This window comes from Myotis daubentonii, chromosome 1 (genome assembly GCF_963259705.1).
Source record: "Myotis daubentonii chromosome 1, mMyoDau2.1, whole genome shotgun sequence".
NCBI classification, from domain to species: Eukaryota; Metazoa; Chordata; class Mammalia; order Chiroptera; family Vespertilionidae; genus Myotis; species Myotis daubentonii.
In genome coordinates, this window is record NC_081840.1 from 7266947 (window position 1) to 7284414 (window position 17468).

At 45.6% G+C, this 17468-nt stretch overlaps 1 protein-coding gene across 22 annotated transcripts in view; it reads left to right on the plus strand.

Moving 5' to 3' along the window:
* Nucleotides 1-17468, plus strand: part of WDR20 (WD repeat domain 20) — a 58487-nt gene that overhangs the window by 30154 nt on the left and 10865 nt on the right. For 7 of the 22 annotated variants that reach the window (XM_059686951.1, XM_059686919.1, XM_059686942.1 and 4 more), the window contains one exon: nt 11673-11855. The exons of 3 other annotated variants lie outside the window; for them this stretch is intronic. In XM_059686951.1, coding sequence (XP_059542934.1) covers nt 11673-11680 — 8 coding nt within the window. In that variant the 3' untranslated portion in view covers nt 11681-11855. 12 more of the 22 variants (XM_059686911.1, XM_059686925.1, XM_059686933.1 and 9 more) reach the window with 8 other exon arrangements.

A 17468-nucleotide genomic window follows, 5' to 3' on the forward strand; every position in this document is an offset into this window, starting at 1 on the left:
GAAAATTATGTTGGAAGGAAAACATGCCCTACACCGGGGTTCTGCTGTTGTCTGAAGGAAATTTAGGGCAGAAAGGAATATTTCTTTTTCTCCTATTTCTATTTCTTTGTAGGCATTAATGAATAGGAGACTTTTCAAAGCCTCTATGATAAGCAGAAAATCCTTATGCTTTTAGAAGGAGACGTGTAAGTTGAAAAGGGGAGCTAACTTTTCTCAAGTGGCAGGCATCATACTTGGGACTTTTGTATTTTACTCCATTTTAATAAAAACAGCCCTTTGAGGTAAATGCATTGTGAAGGTAGGGCTGGAATCTGGGCCACATGGAGCAGCGCTGGAATATTTGGTTCCCACCTCATCAGGCACGGGGACATGGAGTCACACAGTGATGGAATCAGAGGAGGCAACAGCAACGTGGTGCAGTTGGAGGAGCCAGCGACAGAGTACAGGTGCAGGCACTCCAGCAGAGCTTCCTCACAGCTGATCCTGCCCCTGTCCCCATCTGTAAGATGGGCCTGGCAGGGGAACTTAGGGCCCTGGCTTGTGACAGCACCAGAGGAGCTGATGCAGAGGAGGTTTGTCACCAGGATGTGACTTCCCTCTGTCTGCTGAGGGCACCCACAAAGGCATTCGTTGTTAGGTATGATTTTGGTCAGCAGGAGGATCATATGTTTGCTTTTATATCTGTCTGGCTGCTTGTCTCTTCTGGATTCTAACACTTTACTTTTCTTTCCCTCCATTTTCAGAATTGCTTCATTTCTACAGTAGATATTTAATGAGACTTATGTGCCAGGTTAAGACATAAGTTTCTGCCCTTTCAAACACGGAAACTGTACAATTGATTGACATTGTTTTCTACTGGGATTAGTGATCCCAAACCCAACTGACTTCTTAACACCCCTGCTCTGATAAAGGTTGGACTCTTTTAAATATTATTTGTGCCAATTTTGCAGGGTTTTGTGATGTAACTGTTGAACTGAAGATGCAGAAGGATGGGTTGTGCATATGGGTGTCTCACAGATTAGACTGGATTTTTGTTGTTGTTGCTAATTTTCACTTGAGGATATTTTCCCACTGATTTTAGATAGAGTGGGAGGGAGGAAGGGAGAGCGAGAGAGAGAGACACATTGCTTGGTTGCCTCCCACATGCATACTGACCAGAGCCTGGGATCTTACCTGCAACTCAGGTCTGTGCCCTTGACCAGGACTCGATCCTGAGACCCTTCAGTGCACAGGCTAATGCTCTAACTATTGAGAAACACCAGCCAGGGCTGGACTGGTTTTGTTTCTACTTAAAGGGCAGGTGGGTTGGACACCAGAGCTTGTGCCATGCCTTACAGCTGATTGTTACCTGAGTGTTAAGTTGTTGACCTGAGTGTGAAGTGTGGGCAGTGCGGTGTTTGAAAATCGCTGTTTGGTATTTTTGTCATGGGAGCCAGGTTATTTTCCACTATGTTGAAGAAAACTTCTCTTAAATAGTGCATTGAGCCTTGTTCACAAAGTGAACATCTCAGCTCTGAGTGGTCAGAGCCTCATTTCATTCAGTCTGTGATTTGGAAGGTGCTGGCGTTTTCCCAGCCCGCCCTCCCGCCCCGATGACCAGTTAAATGTGCATGGTCCAGCCCAGGTTGTGGACTCACCCCTCACAGGCACTAGGAAGCCCGGTCTCCCCAAGAAAGGCTATGGAGCAGCCCTGCTTTGGGATCCTGAGTCGTAGGCAGGACTCCACAGGTCTCCTTCTTTCTGAGGAGGGGAGCCCTCACGGCCCTGGGGAGTGATCCCTTGTTTACTCTGGGCCCCAGTCCTGGTTGCCTGGGATGAGGGCAGAGTGACAGTGGAAAGCACGATCTCGTTTCCTGGGTTTCAGATGGGCACGTTGGAGCTTCGATGCAGTGGGGTTACTCCAGCTATTTTTGACTTATCCATTCAGGCTGTCAGTGACTCAGCAGGCTCCTGACTTTTTCATTGTTTTTAAAAGGAGCTGGACTTTCACAGTATATGGAATACAGTTAATATGCTGCGGCTAATGAACGTGGCACGTAGTGATCAGCACTCGCGAAGGTGAAGAATGCCTCCGGAGGTGAGATCAGGAGGAAGTGACACTGGTGCTGCTTAAGCAGAAGCGTGTGGATGTTAGGGTGGGGTAGGTGCTCTAAGTGAGAGGAGGATGTGAGGAAAGGCCAGAAGGTGTGCAGAGCACAGGCAGTCCCTGGGGGTGAAGTGTGTGGAGGGGCCCACTTTAGGAAGGCCTGTAGATACCAAGCGAGGGAGTTGGCCAATGTTATGTCATGCCTGGCAGAGCCTGGGAGGATTTGAGTGGGAGAGTGACCTAAGGCTTCATGAAGATTAACCTGACGAAATGTGTGGGCAGTGAGGTGTTTGGTTGAATTGGTTGTGGGCAGAAATGGGTGGAAAGAGCCTGGTGCTCAGCCAAGGAGGCCGACCTAGGCTGGGTGGGGTCTGGGGAAGACTTCTTGGTGAGGCTCTGCAGCCATCATTTGGTAGGGGTGCCATACAGGGGGCCCAACTGAGGCAACAGGCCTTTATGCTTGAGAGAGGGGCTTAGGAGGAAAGAGAGTGGTGTCTCGTGTAGACAGGGTGAGCTTCCGGTCTGGGTTGGGTATTTGGCAGCTGTTAGATATGCCAGTAAAAGGACTTGTTTCTGGCAAGTTTTGTGGGACTGGTTCTCTCTGAGGTGATTCTCAGATGAGGAAGGAGAATGTGAAGTTTTGGGAAAATAAAGCCCATCTTTATTTATTTATTTATATTTGCTGTCAAATTTCTTCTTTTTTTTTTAAAATTAAATCTTTATTGTTCAGATTATTACAGTTGTTCCTCTTTTTTCCCCCATAGCTCCCTTCTACCCGTTTCCCACCCCATCCTCCGCCCTCACCTACTGTCCTCATCCATAGGTGCACGATTTTTGTTCAGTCTCTTCCCGCATCCCCCACACCCCTTTCCCCCCCAAGAATAGTCAGTCCACTCCCTTTCTATGCCCCTGATTCTATTATAATTACCAGTTTATTCTGTTCATCAGATTATTTATTCACTTGATTTTTAGATTTACTTGTTGATAGATGTGTATTTGTTGTTCATAGTTTGTATCTTTACCTTTTTCTTCTTCCTCTTCTTAAAGGATACCTTTCAGCATTTCATATAATGCTGGTTTAGTGGTGATGAACTCCTTTAGCTTTTTCTTATCTGTGAAGCTCTTTATCTGACCTTCAATTCTGAATGATAGCTTTGCTGGATAAAGTAATCTTGGTTGTAGGTTCTTGGTATTCATCACTTTGAATATTTCTTGCCACTCCCTTCTGGCCTGCAAAGTTTCTGTTGAGAAATCAGCTGACAGTCGTATGGGTACTCCCTTGTAAGTAACTGACTGTCTTTATCTTGCAGCTTTTAAGATTCTCTCTTTGTCTTTTTTGTTCTTGGCATTTTAATTATGATGTGTCTTGGTGTGGTCCTCTTTGGATTCCTTTTGTTTGGGGTTCTCTGCGCTTCCTGGACTTGTAAGTCTATTTCTTTCACCAGGTAGGGGACGTTTTCTGTCATTCTTTCTTCAAATAGGTTTTCAATATCTTGCTCTCTCTCTCTTCTTCTGGCACCCCTATAATTCAGATGTTGGTATGCTTGAAGCTGTCCCAGAGGCTCCTTACCCTATCTTCGTATTTTTGGATTCTTTCTCCATTTTGCTTTTCCTGTTGGGTGTTTTTCTTCTTCGTATTTCAAATCTTTGACTTGATTCTTGTGATCCTCTAGTCTGCTGTTGGGAGTCTGTATAATATTCTTTATTTCAGTCAGTGTATGCTTAATTTCTAGTTGGTCCTTTATCACAACCTCTAGGGTCTCATTAGATTTCTTGAGGGTCTCATTAAGTTTATCGGCGGTTTCTAGAAAATTCTTGAAAAACCTTAGAAGTGTGGTTTTGAACTCTATATCCAGTAGTTTGTTTTCCTCCATTTCTGTCATTTGTGACCTGTTTCTTTGTCTCCGCATTTTTTATGCTTTGCTGTGTCGATACAGTGGCTTTCTGTGCTAGGTGTCCTATAGGGCCCAGTGGCTCAGCCTACCCAATTACCTGAGGTAGACACTCTTGGTGCACCCCCTTGTGGGCTTTGTGCACAGTCTTGTTGTAGTTAAGCCTTGATTGTTGTAGGTAACACTGGGAGGGATTGACCTCCAGGCCAATTGGCTGTGAGAATCAGCTGTGTCTGCAGTGGGAGAACTTCTGTGCTGGAGACACCCCTCTGGGGCAAGACTTGCTTCAGTGGGGCTTTGGTGCTCACTGAGTCTGCCCCCTGAGTGTGTCCTTTATGGATCCAAGGAGCTGCAATCTGGATGATCCCACTCTGTCCACTGGGCACACTGGCTCCTGGATCTCTAAGGAGGTGCTAATCTAGTCTCTGCCTGAGGCTACCTAGCAGGAGCCAGCTGGGCCAGCTGCAGTTTGTTAGGTAATTATCAGATTGCAAAGGGCCAGGCCTTTCATATGCAAAAGCCTCCTTGCACGGCTTGGTCGGGGCCGAGTCCCAGGGGATCAACAGGGCGGAGCGAGCAGTTATGGCTGCTCTCAGTCCTGCTCTCAGAGGCCCTGCTTCTCAGTGTCCCGGCAGTCGCTGCAAGCACATCCAAGAGAAAGCTGCCCTCGAGTTCCGACCGATGCCAGACAGTCCAGTTTCTCCCGTATGAGTTTGGGTCCCCAGAGACTCGCCCGGAACTTGAGCTCAGAGCTTGAGACTCCCTCCTGATTGAAAAAGACAACCGTGTCCTCAGCCGCCAGCCCTCTCTGCATGCGCCTCTGTACCTCTGTATTTTACTTCTGCACCGCACCTCCTCTGAGTCTCGGTATGCTTTTCTTTTTCCTTCTAGTTGTAGAATTTCCACTCAGCCAGCCTTCCTGTGGTTCTGGATGATGTCTGTTCCATCTTTTAGTTGTATTTTTGAAGTTGTTGTGGGAGGCAGCAATTTCCGGTGTTTACCTATGCCGCCATCTTGGTTTCAAAGCCCATCTTTATTACCTACATTGCCCCCATAATAATCTTACGTATACTTTTCAAAAGAAGTCTTTCTGAGATATTTCCATATCACATCAAATGCTTCTGGGTCCTCAGGTAGGTTCCCACGCAGAGGGCTCAGCACAGGCCCTCTCTGTGTTCCTGTTGGCTCGGCAGCTGGCCAGCAGCTTAGGCGGGGTCTGGGATGAAGGTGTGAGCTGGAACAGGAGAGTGTCTTTTGCAGACCTTTATGGTGCTGGAAAGATAGATGCCTGGTAGTATGGTGCTAAACCAACCAAGCTGACTCTGTACTGCAACAGTATTTGTTATAAAATGAATTCCAGGGATTTTAAGGAATAAAAGTCCAAGGATCTGGGCCATGTGGTCCAGTGATTGAGTGTCGACCTATGAACCAGAAGGTTGCAGCTCGATACCCAGTCAGGGCACATGCCCAGGTTGCTGGGAGGGGGTGTGCAGGAGGCAGCTGATAAATGATTCTTTCTCATCATTGATGTTGCTATCTCTTTTTTTAAAAAAAAAATATTTTATTGATTTTTTACAGAGAGGAAGGGAAAGAGATAGAGAGTTAGAAACATCGATGAGAGAGAAACATCGATCAGCTGCCTCCTGCACATCTCCCACTGGGGATGTGCCCGCAACCCAGGTACATGCCCTTGACCAGAATCAAACCTGGGACCCCCGAGTCCGCAGGCTGACACTCTATCCACTGAGCCAAACCGGTTTCGGCGATGTTGCTATCTCTTTTTCCCTCTCCCTTCCTCTCAGAAATCAATAAAAGCATATTAAAAAAATAATAAACCTCCAAGGAAAAGAAAAGCAAGACATTTTTTTGTTGTCTTACTTTTCTTACTGGAGGATATTTTTCCATTGATTTTTAGAGAGAGTGGAATGGAGGGAAGAGATAGAGAAAGGGAAACATCAATGTGTGAGAAAGATACGTCACATTGCCTCCTGAATGGGCCCTGACCAGGGCCAGGGATCGAGCCTGCAACTGATGTACGTTCCCTTGTCTGGAATCGAACCTGGGACCCTTTAGTCTGCAGGCCAGCATTCTGTCCACTAAGCCAAACTGGCTAGGGTGAGAAACATGACATTTTAAAGTTTGTACTTACTGATCGAAGATTTTGATACTCAGCTCCGTAGTAGGAGTTTTAAACCATCATTTAAAATTTTTCTGATTTGTGAATAAGATACTAACAAATTATTTGTAATTATTAACTCCTTATGCAGAAACTAATGAGTATAATGATAAAATTTAATCTTACTGTTGAAAAAAATTAAAAACTATTACAGTTTCATTCATTAACAGATATTGAGCATTTATGACATACTGAATATGAATACTCTACTGGGACTGAATAAGCAAATGTGATCTAATTCTTAAAATTGTTAAGACATTTTAATAAATTGGTTTTGGTAAAACCCATACTTATGAATTCTGATAGTTGGCAATAATTAGGATGCAGAAGCATTACAAAAATTCCAAAGTGGGTGAAACCCATTTATGCAGAATTCACCAGAAAGCTGAAAAACAAAAGCTAAGTTTATGGAACAATACAGTGATAACTGTTTAATAAAGGCGTTCTGCTCCTTACAGAAGTTTGTATTGTAATTTTTATCATAATTGTAGTGTAATTGATGATAATAGACATATAACAGTACTGTAATCACATAAGTGATCAAATACTAAATTTTGTGGAACAAATTAAGTACTTGGGAATTGAGATAAGGAGCCAGCACAAAGAATGGTGGTTGGCAAAGTGCTTGCTGGAGGTGGTGGGACTTGAACCAGATAGGTAAGGTTACTGGAAACAGGGGTGAAGGAGACTGTCCCAGCCGAGAGGGCTGCCTGCCTGCACCAAACTCAGGTCATGTGGTGTGGGCAGGTGGAGGGTGCGGCAAGACCCCTGTACTGCTCCACAGGTTCCTCAGCTATAAAATATAGGTGGTATCACTGCAGTTGGAAGGATGCTATGAGATTAAATGAGATGGTGAGTGCAGAGTTCCTGGTGCATAGCAAGTGGCTCATAGATGGAAGGTAGTGTTGCTGTTAGAGAGGAAGGAGGAGCCAAACCATGGAGGGCAGGACTGCTAGGTATGGCATCTTACTCTGATGTGATGGGAATTAGGAAGCCATTTGACCCTAAGTAGGATGTGACCAGGATGAATTAATAATGGTAGTTATCATTTGAGTGATTCTGTGTACTCTGTGCTTTATATCCATTATTTGCTGACCTCATCACCACCCTGCAGGGATGCTGGGGGATGGGGTGGGAGGGCAGGTTGTGCTCTGAGGCTCAGGGGGAGTAAAGAGCACCTTGCACTAGGTCACCTTGCTACCAAGAGGGAAGACAAGGCTTCAGGTCAGGCCTGCCTGGTTCCAGAGTCTGGGCTCTGTCCTTCCATGCTGCCTCCACCTGGGAAGCCACCGTGGGCTGCTGGCCCCATGCGAAAGAGCAGTGGCTGGCTCAGGTAGTTATTACTGCTACTAAAAAGGCATGTGAGTTCAGAGTACATGTGGGCACATCCCCAGCCCCAAAAATGGAGGAGGAAGAGGAAATAGGGCAGCAACACATGAGTGGAAAAAGAGACAAAGCCTAGGATCACAGGTGTCAGAGACCATTGTGCTGGGCTTGGGCTCCAGAAAACTCAGGCACCAGTGGCAGAGCCTGTGGGAGTATAATTCGAAGTATAATTTCTTTAGGCACACACCTAGCCGTTACTCGGGCCTCACAGGAATTCCTGCTGCAGGTGCATTCTGCCTGGCCAGACTCCTGCTGTGCAGTACAGCCGTGAATACCATTGGGCTTGGTTGGGGAGGAGTCACCTCATAGAAGAGGTATCCTGAGGGCTCCTTTGGTCTGGGTCTACTTTTGTTTGTTTGTTTGTTAAATGTATCACCCGAGGATATATTTTACCCATTAGTTTTTAGAGAGAGTGGGAGGGCGGGGAAGAGACAGAGAGAAACATAAATATGAGAGAGACGCATGACCGGCTGCCTCCCACATGCGCCCCACCGAAGCCAGAGATCGAGCCTGCAACCGAGGTACGTGCTCTTGACTTAAATTGAACCTGCAACCCTTCAGTCTGTGGCCGATGCTCCAACCACTGAGTCAAATCGGTCAGGGCTGAGTCTACTTTTGTGGATTCTAGGACAGTGGTCGCCAACCTTTTGGACCTCACGGACCACCAGTTGGCGACTGCTGCTCCAAAGGTTTCCTTAAACCAGTGGTCGCCAGCCTTTCTGATCTCATGGACCACCAGTGGTCTGCAGACCGCTGGTTGGCGACTGCTGTTCTAGGACAGTGCTTCTTGCACCGGTGTTGATGGACCAATTTTTAAAATTTCCAGTCTATCTGGACAGATTAAAAAATTTTGTAAAATAAAAAAGGGATTGCCCAGCCAGTGTTGCTCAATGGTTGAGCATCAACCTATGAACCAAGAGGTCACGGTTTGATTCCTGGTCAGGGCATATGGCTGGGTTCTGGGCTCCATCCCCAGTGTGGGGCATGCAAGAAGCAGCTGATCAATGATTCTCTCTCATCATAGATGTTTCTATCTTTCTCCCCTCTCCCTTCCTTTCTGAAATAAATAAAAATATAAAAAATAAGATAAAAAAGGGATTGATTACTAAGAAAAGAAACTAACTGAAAAAGACACACAGAATGCATACTCTAATTTTTTATTATTAGATTCAACAGATAACAAAATTACTCTGTCATACTGCTGTAAAAGTTTCTAAAGCTTATTCACAACTTCTGAATTTAATTTTGATTGCAGACTGTTAAACTATGCATAGCCTGATTCATTTTGAAAGCAGTGATCTAGGAAGAGTTTGTTAAGCAAATTAGTAAACAGGATGTTTTTGGAATATTTACATGACTTAAGAGTAAAAAAGCCTTTCAGTTGACATTTAAAATACTTGAGGTGTTTATTCACAGATGATCTAATTACAGTCACATCTTTTCAGTAAGTTCCACATTAAGGATAGGGATGTAGAATAAATATGGGGTGGGCAAAATAGGTTTACATTGTATGGAAAATGATACATAATCCTATATAATAAAACCCTAATATGCAAATCAACTAAACGGCAGAACAACCGGAAACGACTGGTCACTATGATGCACACTGACCACCAGGGGCAGATGCTCAATGCAGGATCTGCCCCCTGGTGATCAGTGCGCTCCCACAGGGGGAGCACCGCTTAGCCAGAAGCCGGGCTCACGGCTGGCGAGCGCAGCTGTGGTGGTGAGAGCCTCTCCCACCTCTGCGGCAGCGCTAAGAATGTCCGACTGACGGCTTAGGCCTGCTCCCAGGGGACATCCCCTGAGGCTCACGGACTGCAAGAGAGTGCAGGCTGGGCTGAGGGTTTCCCCCCTCCCAAGTGCACAAATTTCGTGCAACTGCGCCCCTAGTCCTATATAACAAAGAGGTAATATGCAAATTGACTGTCACACCTTCGCACAAGATGGCTGCCACAAGAGGGCCAGCAGGGGAGGGGAGTTGTGGGTGACCAGGTCAGCAGAGGAGGGCAGTTGGGGGGACCAGGCCGGCAGGGGAGGGCAGTTAGGGGTGACCGGGCCTGCAGGGGAGGGAAGTTAGGGGCAACCAGGCTGGCAGGGGAGGGTGGTTAGGGGCAACCAGGCCAGCAGGGGAGGGCAGTTGGGGGTGATTGGGCCTTCAGGGGAGCAATTAGGCATCAATCAGGCTGGCAGGGGAGCGGTTAGGGGTTGATCAGGCAGGCAGGCAGGCAGGCAAGCGGTTGGGAGCCAGCAGTCCCAGATTGTGAGAGGGATGTCTGACTGCTGGTTTAGTTCCTATGGGATCGGGCCTAAACCGGCAGTTGGACATCCCACAAGCAGTCCCGGGTTGGAGAGGGTGCAGGCTGGGCTGAGGGGACCCCCTGTGCACCAGGCCTCTAGTTAATAAATAATAGACTAAACTTTTGTGTACTCACAACTGTAAACCTATTTTTGCCAACCCCTGTGAGCCAAAGAACTGAAGCTAGTGTGGCTATTATAAAGGATCCATAGGTTTAAACTAGTTGCAATACTTGTAAGAAAAGGTGCTTTTACTTGCTTTGTTGTTTCTGAGAGCCATTGTACATTCTTTTGCTCATTTCATTTGTTAGTATGTTTATTAATTTTTGGATTGCCTTTGATTTGATTTTTATATTTTAGCATATAATGTTAGATATATTCTTTTAGGGGAAAGGTTCCCTAAGCAAACATTTATTTACAAATTTCCAGAGTTATATATGCTGACATAGAGATCCTGTAATAATTTAATTTGTTCATATTTTGAATTTGAGTTTTGGCTCTGGCTACCTGAGCTCCCAGAGTACTCTTACCACTCAGGACTAGGCTTCTAAATGCTCAGGTTTTGAGTTTGCTCAAGGATGCCTGTGATTGTGAGGTCCTCTCTTATTTCTCAGTATTTTATTTGTTATCTGAAAAGTCAAACTCGAGAATGCTCGGTAGAGTGCACAGGCCTCTTTGGAAAGAGGATATCTTCAGAAGCTACACAGGGCAGGGGTGATTGGTAGAGAGCTGTGTGCCCCAGAGCAACGCACAGGCCCCAGTGGTATTTAAAGGTCGCAGTCAGCAGTGTAGTTGTCTCCGCCTGTGGTTTTCGAACAAGAGTGGGAGGGGTGGGTTTCCTCTATGTCAGCCATAACAGCCCTGCGCATTGGGTTGCACAGGACATTGCTCACGAAGAAGAGAACCTGACTTAAAAGGAGGGAGGCACATTGGAAAGTCACATTTAGCCCAAGTCAGAGTCATTTGCCTTTACCTTTAGGGTGTGTGACTGTTTTCTCCCTGTCTCCTTTATGGTCAACAGACCTGGGTTCCAAATCCAGTCCTGCCACGTTCTAGGTAGGTATGGTGACCTTGGCTGAGTTATTTAACTTCCCAAAACTTTTTTTCTCATCTGTAAAACGGGGGAATATTGTCTACTTAGAAGGATTATTGTTAGGATGAAAGATGATGCATGTTCTGCACTTGAGTGAGGATGGGCTCCATGGGTGAAAGTTACCTGAGAGTGAAGGTGGGGGAAGGATGGGACCTCGTAAGGAATGCCTGCTTACAGCAGTGGTTCTCAAACCGGAGGGAAGCACGTTGGAATCACCCAGAACCTTTAAATGCAGTTCTGGGCCCACCCTAGTGTCTGATCATTTGGTCTGGGTGGGCTTGAAAACTGGCATTTTAAGTGTTCAGGTGTTGCTGCTGCTCTCTGGTGTGGGGACCACACTGTGAGAACATGGGGTTGCAGGTGACTCACCCAAGAGCATGGAGGGTCTGAGCTTTCAGGTGGTTAGAGGCACTGTTAGAAAATGCTTGAATGCATTTTGCAAATACTGAATTTAGTATCTCGAGGATTTTTCCTGAAGGCCAGGAGTCTTAGTTAAATATATTTGAAGAAGAATAAGTTGTGAAAGTAACAGTTATAAGCATTTTATGAGTAGTCTAACAATGTCAAATTGGCTAAGGTATGTGAAAGTGCTTTGATAAAATGCTAAAATCTGAAAAATTATTTTAAGTACTTTTGTTTGTTTTTAAGATTGGACATCATAGTGGAGTATAAAATAGTATAACTTAGATTTCTCATCTCAATGTGCTGTTTACCGTATGTGTTTTTCTCTTTCTCCTCCAGGCTGCTGACTTGAGTAAACCAATAGATAAAAGGATATACAAAGGAACACAGCCTACTTGTCATGACTTCAACCACCTAACAGCCACAGCAGAAAGTGTCTCTCTCCTAGTGGGCTTTTCTGCAGGCCAAGTCCAGCTTATAGACCCAATCAAAAAAGAAACTAGCAAACTATTTAATGAGGAAGTAAGTAGTACCCTGTCTTAGCTGTTAAGAATCCCTTTAAGAATGTATATGTCCTTACCAAGGGGAGTGGGCCTTATTTTACACTTTTGAGCTAAGCCCATTTCTCTCTCTCTTAGTCCTACCTAGTCTCACCCAGTTTAAATGTGGTGAATGAACTTGTTGACTTTTGCCTGTTCTTCCCTGGGATAACGGTTTTGTGTGTGTTTTTTTGTGGAGCATGCTCAGGTGTCTGTAGCAGGTGTTTTAAAACTCCATTATAATGGAGATAGGGGTAAGACTGTGACTTGGTTTTTATAATTTAAATAAGAAAATGTAGAATTCCAGACCTTGTTCGCATGACCAGAAATTTTCATGCAGACCAAGGAGCTTGATATTTAGCTAGGCAGCTTACATGGCACTAAAGCTTTGGTATGTATGTCTGACAGTCCTTTGGCTAAGGAGCAATTCTCTTGCTCTTGAAAATATTTGCTGCTAAGTCACCTTTGACACAGTTAGAAATCCTGGCACTTAAAATTGGATCACACGACAGAGCTTTTGCCAGTGTCGTAGTATGTACTGGGGTTTCTAGTATCTTCAGTTTCATTCTGGAAGGAGCCGAGATATCTGAGCTGTCTGTTCAGGAACACATCAAGACTGTGAAACGTGGCAGGTAGAAGTTGCCAAATAGGTTATGTTTGTGAAAACTGTTGGAGTGGCTTTTTGGCCCCAAGAATTGCAATGTTCTCCCTCTGGTATTTCCTATGACTCTCCTAGCCCGTGGGAAAGATAGTGTAGGCTGGCCAATTTACAAGTCCTGGGTTCTCCTCTGTGTGTGACCTCAGCGCTGATCTGACAGGGTCAGGTTGAGTGGGATCCCTCTTCTCAGGAAGGATATGTGGTCTCCCACTGTCACATGATTTTTAAAAAAATATGTATTTTTATTGATTTGAGGGGGGGGGGGCGAAGGAAAGGGATAGAGATATGGAAACATCGACGAGAGAGAAATATTGATTGGCTGCCCACAACCCAGGCATGTGCCCTGACATGACTGGGAATCGAACCAGTGACCTTTTGATGCATGGGTCAACGCTCAACCACTGAGCCACACTGGCCAGGCACTGATGCATGATCTTAATGCCATTAATTTGGAACAGAAGCACATTATAGATTCTGGTTTTTAAGAAATAATTTTGTTTGGGGAGAATATTCAACTTAACACATTGCAGTTAAAATTCTGATTCTTTTGCAGTCATTATGGTACAAGTTGCTCCTGGGTGGCTTTGCCAGTGGACTTGGTGAACTGATTTGAACCATGCCATCTCCTCTTCTAGTTTCATCTGGGTTGACTGGAAACAAAAGTTGCCATCTGGATTGACAGATTGTAGAGGAAAAGTATTTAAGTCCATTTTCCACTAACAAAACTTAAGCAGAAAATTATTCAATTTACCTAGATATTTTACTAATATCATCTGAGGAAGTGATTTCTAAGTTAGTTGATGATACTTAACTTTTTTGGTGGGGGAGAGTGGACACAAAAGCATCCTTCTCTGCACTGTTGGTAGAAATTGTGAGGATTTGTTTGTGCGTGGAGGTAGGAGCGTGTTACTGAGGGGGAGGGGATTGGGACCATGTAAAGCGCTGTGGTAAACAAGGTCAGGAGGCTGCTCTGGCCAAGGATGGCGTGGACTGCCACTTAGAGGACAGGGTTTGTGTGTCATCACTGGAGGGTGGAGCCAGAGACCACAGGTCTCTGGAGTCTCAGGGCCCTGAGAGCACGCAGACATCAGCCAGGTCTGCCCCTCACTCTGGACACCTGCAAGTTGCAGGTTAGAAAGCACCTTCTTGCTCTTAGTGATCTAAGCACAAGTTACCTCATACTCTTTTTTTTTCTCTTCTAAATTTATCTTTATTGTTGAAGTATTACAGATGTCCCCTTTGTTCTTTTTCTTTTAAATTTTTATTTCAGAGAGGAAACCAGAGGGAGAGAGAGATAGAAACATCAGTGATGAAAGAGAATCATTGATCAGCTGCCTCCTGCCTCCTGCACCCCCCCTCCCTACCCCCGACTAGGGATTGAATCTGCAAACCTGGGCATGTGCCCTGACTGGGAATCGAACACTGACCTCCTGGTTCATAGGTCAACGCTCGGGCACCTCACACTTTTTTAAAAAAATTAATCTTTATTGTTGAGATTATTACAGATGTCCATCCCCCCCCCCCCCCCCGGCCCCCCATAGCTTCCCTCCACCCGGTTCCCACCCCACCCCACCCCAGGCCCTCGCCACCCTATTGTCTGTGTCCATAGGTAATGCGTACATATGCATATAAGATGTTTGTCTAATCTCTTCCCGAACCCCCCACATCCCCTTCCCTCTGAGAATCATCAGTCTGTTCCATTTCCATGCCCCTGATTCTATTCCATTCACCAGTTATTCTGCTCATCAAATTTTTTATTCATTTGATTTTTAGATTCAGTTGTTGATAAATACGTATTGTCACTTTGTTGTTCATATTTTTTATCTTTACCTTTTTCTTCTTCTTCCTCTTCTTAAAGAATACCCTTCAGTGTTTTATATAATACTGGTTTGGTGATGATGAACTCCTTTAGCTTTTTCTTGTCTGTGAAGCTCTTTATCTGACCTTCAATTCTAAATGATAGCTTTGCTGGGTAGAGTAATCTTGGTTGTAGGTCCTTGCTATTTATCACTTTGAATATTTCTTGCCACTCCCTTCTGGCCTCATAGTTTCTCCTCACACTCTTTTTGCATTTTGTTTGAAAAATGGCTATTCAAAGGCATGGACTATGTGTGATTAATGCCATCTTGGCACTTCACCTCGAATCTGATTATCCTTCACAGTGAGGAAGCTCTCTGGCTGTGCGGGTGACATTTTCATCAGGTTTTGGTCGGGCTGTCTAAGAGCAAGGGTCGTCAGAGGTGTGTGTCTCAGAGAGCCCAGGTGTGGGCTGGCACAATCGTCATGCTTTGCAGGGGGATGACAGTTAGAGGGTTTAGAGCAGTGATGGCGAACCTATGACACGCGTGTCAGAGGTGACACACGAACTCATTTTTTTGGTTGATTTTTCTTTGTTAAATGGCATTTAAATATATAAAATAAATATCAAAAATATAAATCTTTGTTTTACTATAGTTGCAAATATCAAAAAATTTCTATATGTGACACGGCACCAGAGTTAAGTTAGGATTTTTCAAAATGCTGACACGCCGAGCTCAAAAGGTTCGCCATCACTGGTTTAGAGCATTTTAGATGGCCTTTCTGTCCAGGGGCATGGGCCCATTGTCCCAGTATTTCAGATGAGGAACTTGTCAAAGGGAAGGTAAGTGAATTGTCCAGGTCAGGTACATCTTGGTGTTAGGGATAGAACTATAACTTAATTCCACAAGCTCGTACTGGTCATGGACAGTAAGCCCCACCATATATGGTTGCAGGATGGGCAGGCCCTTGTCCTCTCAGGAGCGCTCAGTTTAGTAAGATGGGCAGACAGTGTACTGCGCCATGTGTTATCCCAGTGTTAGGAACATAGTACCAGGGATATGTGTTAACTGTATTCTTCAGTGTGTATCAAATATCATAAAATCAAATCAAAAGTTAGCTCGGTGGAAGAGGGCCAAGAAGGCTTCCAGACGTGACATTGGATATCTGGGTCTTGACAGACGCAGAGGAGGTGAGAAAGGCATTCAGAGCTGGATTAAACAACCTGGCATATGGAGGAACAGCGCCGAGCCCCGTGTAGCCAGGTCCCAGCGTGTGGGCCTCAGTGGCAGGAGTCCGAGCCAGGCAGATAAACTGCAGCCAGACTGAAAAAGCCCCTTTGTGACATGCTAACCAATCTGGATATGACACTGGAGGCTGTGGGGGAAGCTTTGGGCTTTTACTCAAGGGAGTGACAGGATCAAATGTGTTTTTTTAGAGCTCTTGTCAGCACTTGTGGAAGGTGGATTGGAATGAAGAAAGAGAGAATGAAGGTAGCAAGACCAGTGAGGAGGCTCTAGTAACTGTCCAGGTGAGAGCTGAGGGCTTGAACTAGAGTTGTGGCCATTTTTTCATTCATTCGGCAGACCTTGATTACCTACTATGTGCCTGGCACTGGGCCTACATTGGCAGATCTCTCTCTCATATACACACAGACACAAACACACAGCAAATGGTGACTTGTGATGTAAGAGGAGACAGTGGGCCTGAGAGAGAAAATGGAGGCCACTGTAAATGGGGAGGCAGAGAACATGTCTCAGAGGACATGTGCTTTCATCTGGGCCTCACATGAAAAGGAGGCCAGTCAGGTAAGGAACTGGAGGTAGAGTGCTCCTGCAGAAAGAAGAGCAGGTGAAGGCCTGGGAGTGGGGAAGAACTTGGGGCCCAGAGAACTGAGAGAGGATGGTGTACCTGGGGAGGGTGGTGCCAACTGATGGCCTTGCCCCTCGGGGTCTGGCCCAGGTCTGCGTCTTCACCTGAGCCGTGGGGTCCCATAGAAGGGAGCAGGAGCATGAGGCAGTCAGATGGCGATTTTGAAAATGACCCTGGCTGCTTCTTGGAAACCAAATCAGGGCGGGGGGTAGGGGGGTGGGGAGAGAGATGAACAAATTGTGGGTTCCTGGAGATCCTGGATAAAAGGAAGGAGTGGGTGTTGGGGAATGGAAGGAGAGGTCCAGTTCCATTCTGTACTTACTAAACCTGAGAGGCCAGTAGGTGGTTGCATACATCATCTAAAGCTCAAAACTAGAGGTAAAAATTTGGGAGTTGTTAGCATATAAATAGTAATCACATCCTTGAGATTAGAAGAAAGGTCTGAAGAAAGTTTAGTAAGAGCAACAATAGTGCCTGGACCAGGTCCTGATTGTACTCCGAGATTCTGGCCATCACATCATCCTGTCTCCAAAGGAGCTTTTAGCACAATCAGTTTATTACCGCGAATTTGCAGACTCAGCCCAGTGGCTCAGAATGTGGAGCCTGAGGCCGAGGCCTTGGGTTCATACACCAGCCCTTCGCTGACTGCTTGCTACTGTGAGCCTGTCACTGCAGCTCCTCTCAGCTGGAAAACGGTAAGGACAGTGCCCGCCTGAGAGAGGGGTGCAGATAAGATTTAGCAGAGAGCCTGGAGAGCGAGCCCTGGTGGGTACTCAGTCAATTCTAGGTAGAGAGGAAACTCAGAGTGTTCCATTCCCAGGGGCTGGAAGGAACAGCTTCTTGGGAGGTGAGATACTGGCATTTTTGAAGGAGAAATAGCAATTTCCAGAATGAGAAGGTCAGAGCAGGGCAGCCAGGCAGAGAGTCCACGTGCGGGAGACTGAGGATGGAGCTGCTTATCACAACAGCAGCATCTGTCACCACAAGTGCCCATTCTCCAGAGCATTTTCAGCCACTGCTCCACACGCATGGTGCACGCATGCCCCAGTGGTGATGATTCTGATTATTCTGATGTTGCCTCCTTTCTGGAGGTGCCTGGTACATGCAGATACACTACACACTTGGGTGGGGTGGATGGCATGGAATTGTAAGTTCCATAAATCCACCTGAGATTAAAGGTGGATGAAAAGTTCTATGTGGTAATCAAGTAGATCTTAAAATGTGAGTTTTTCTCTATGCATTAAAAAAATGATAAATGCCTCTAGAAAC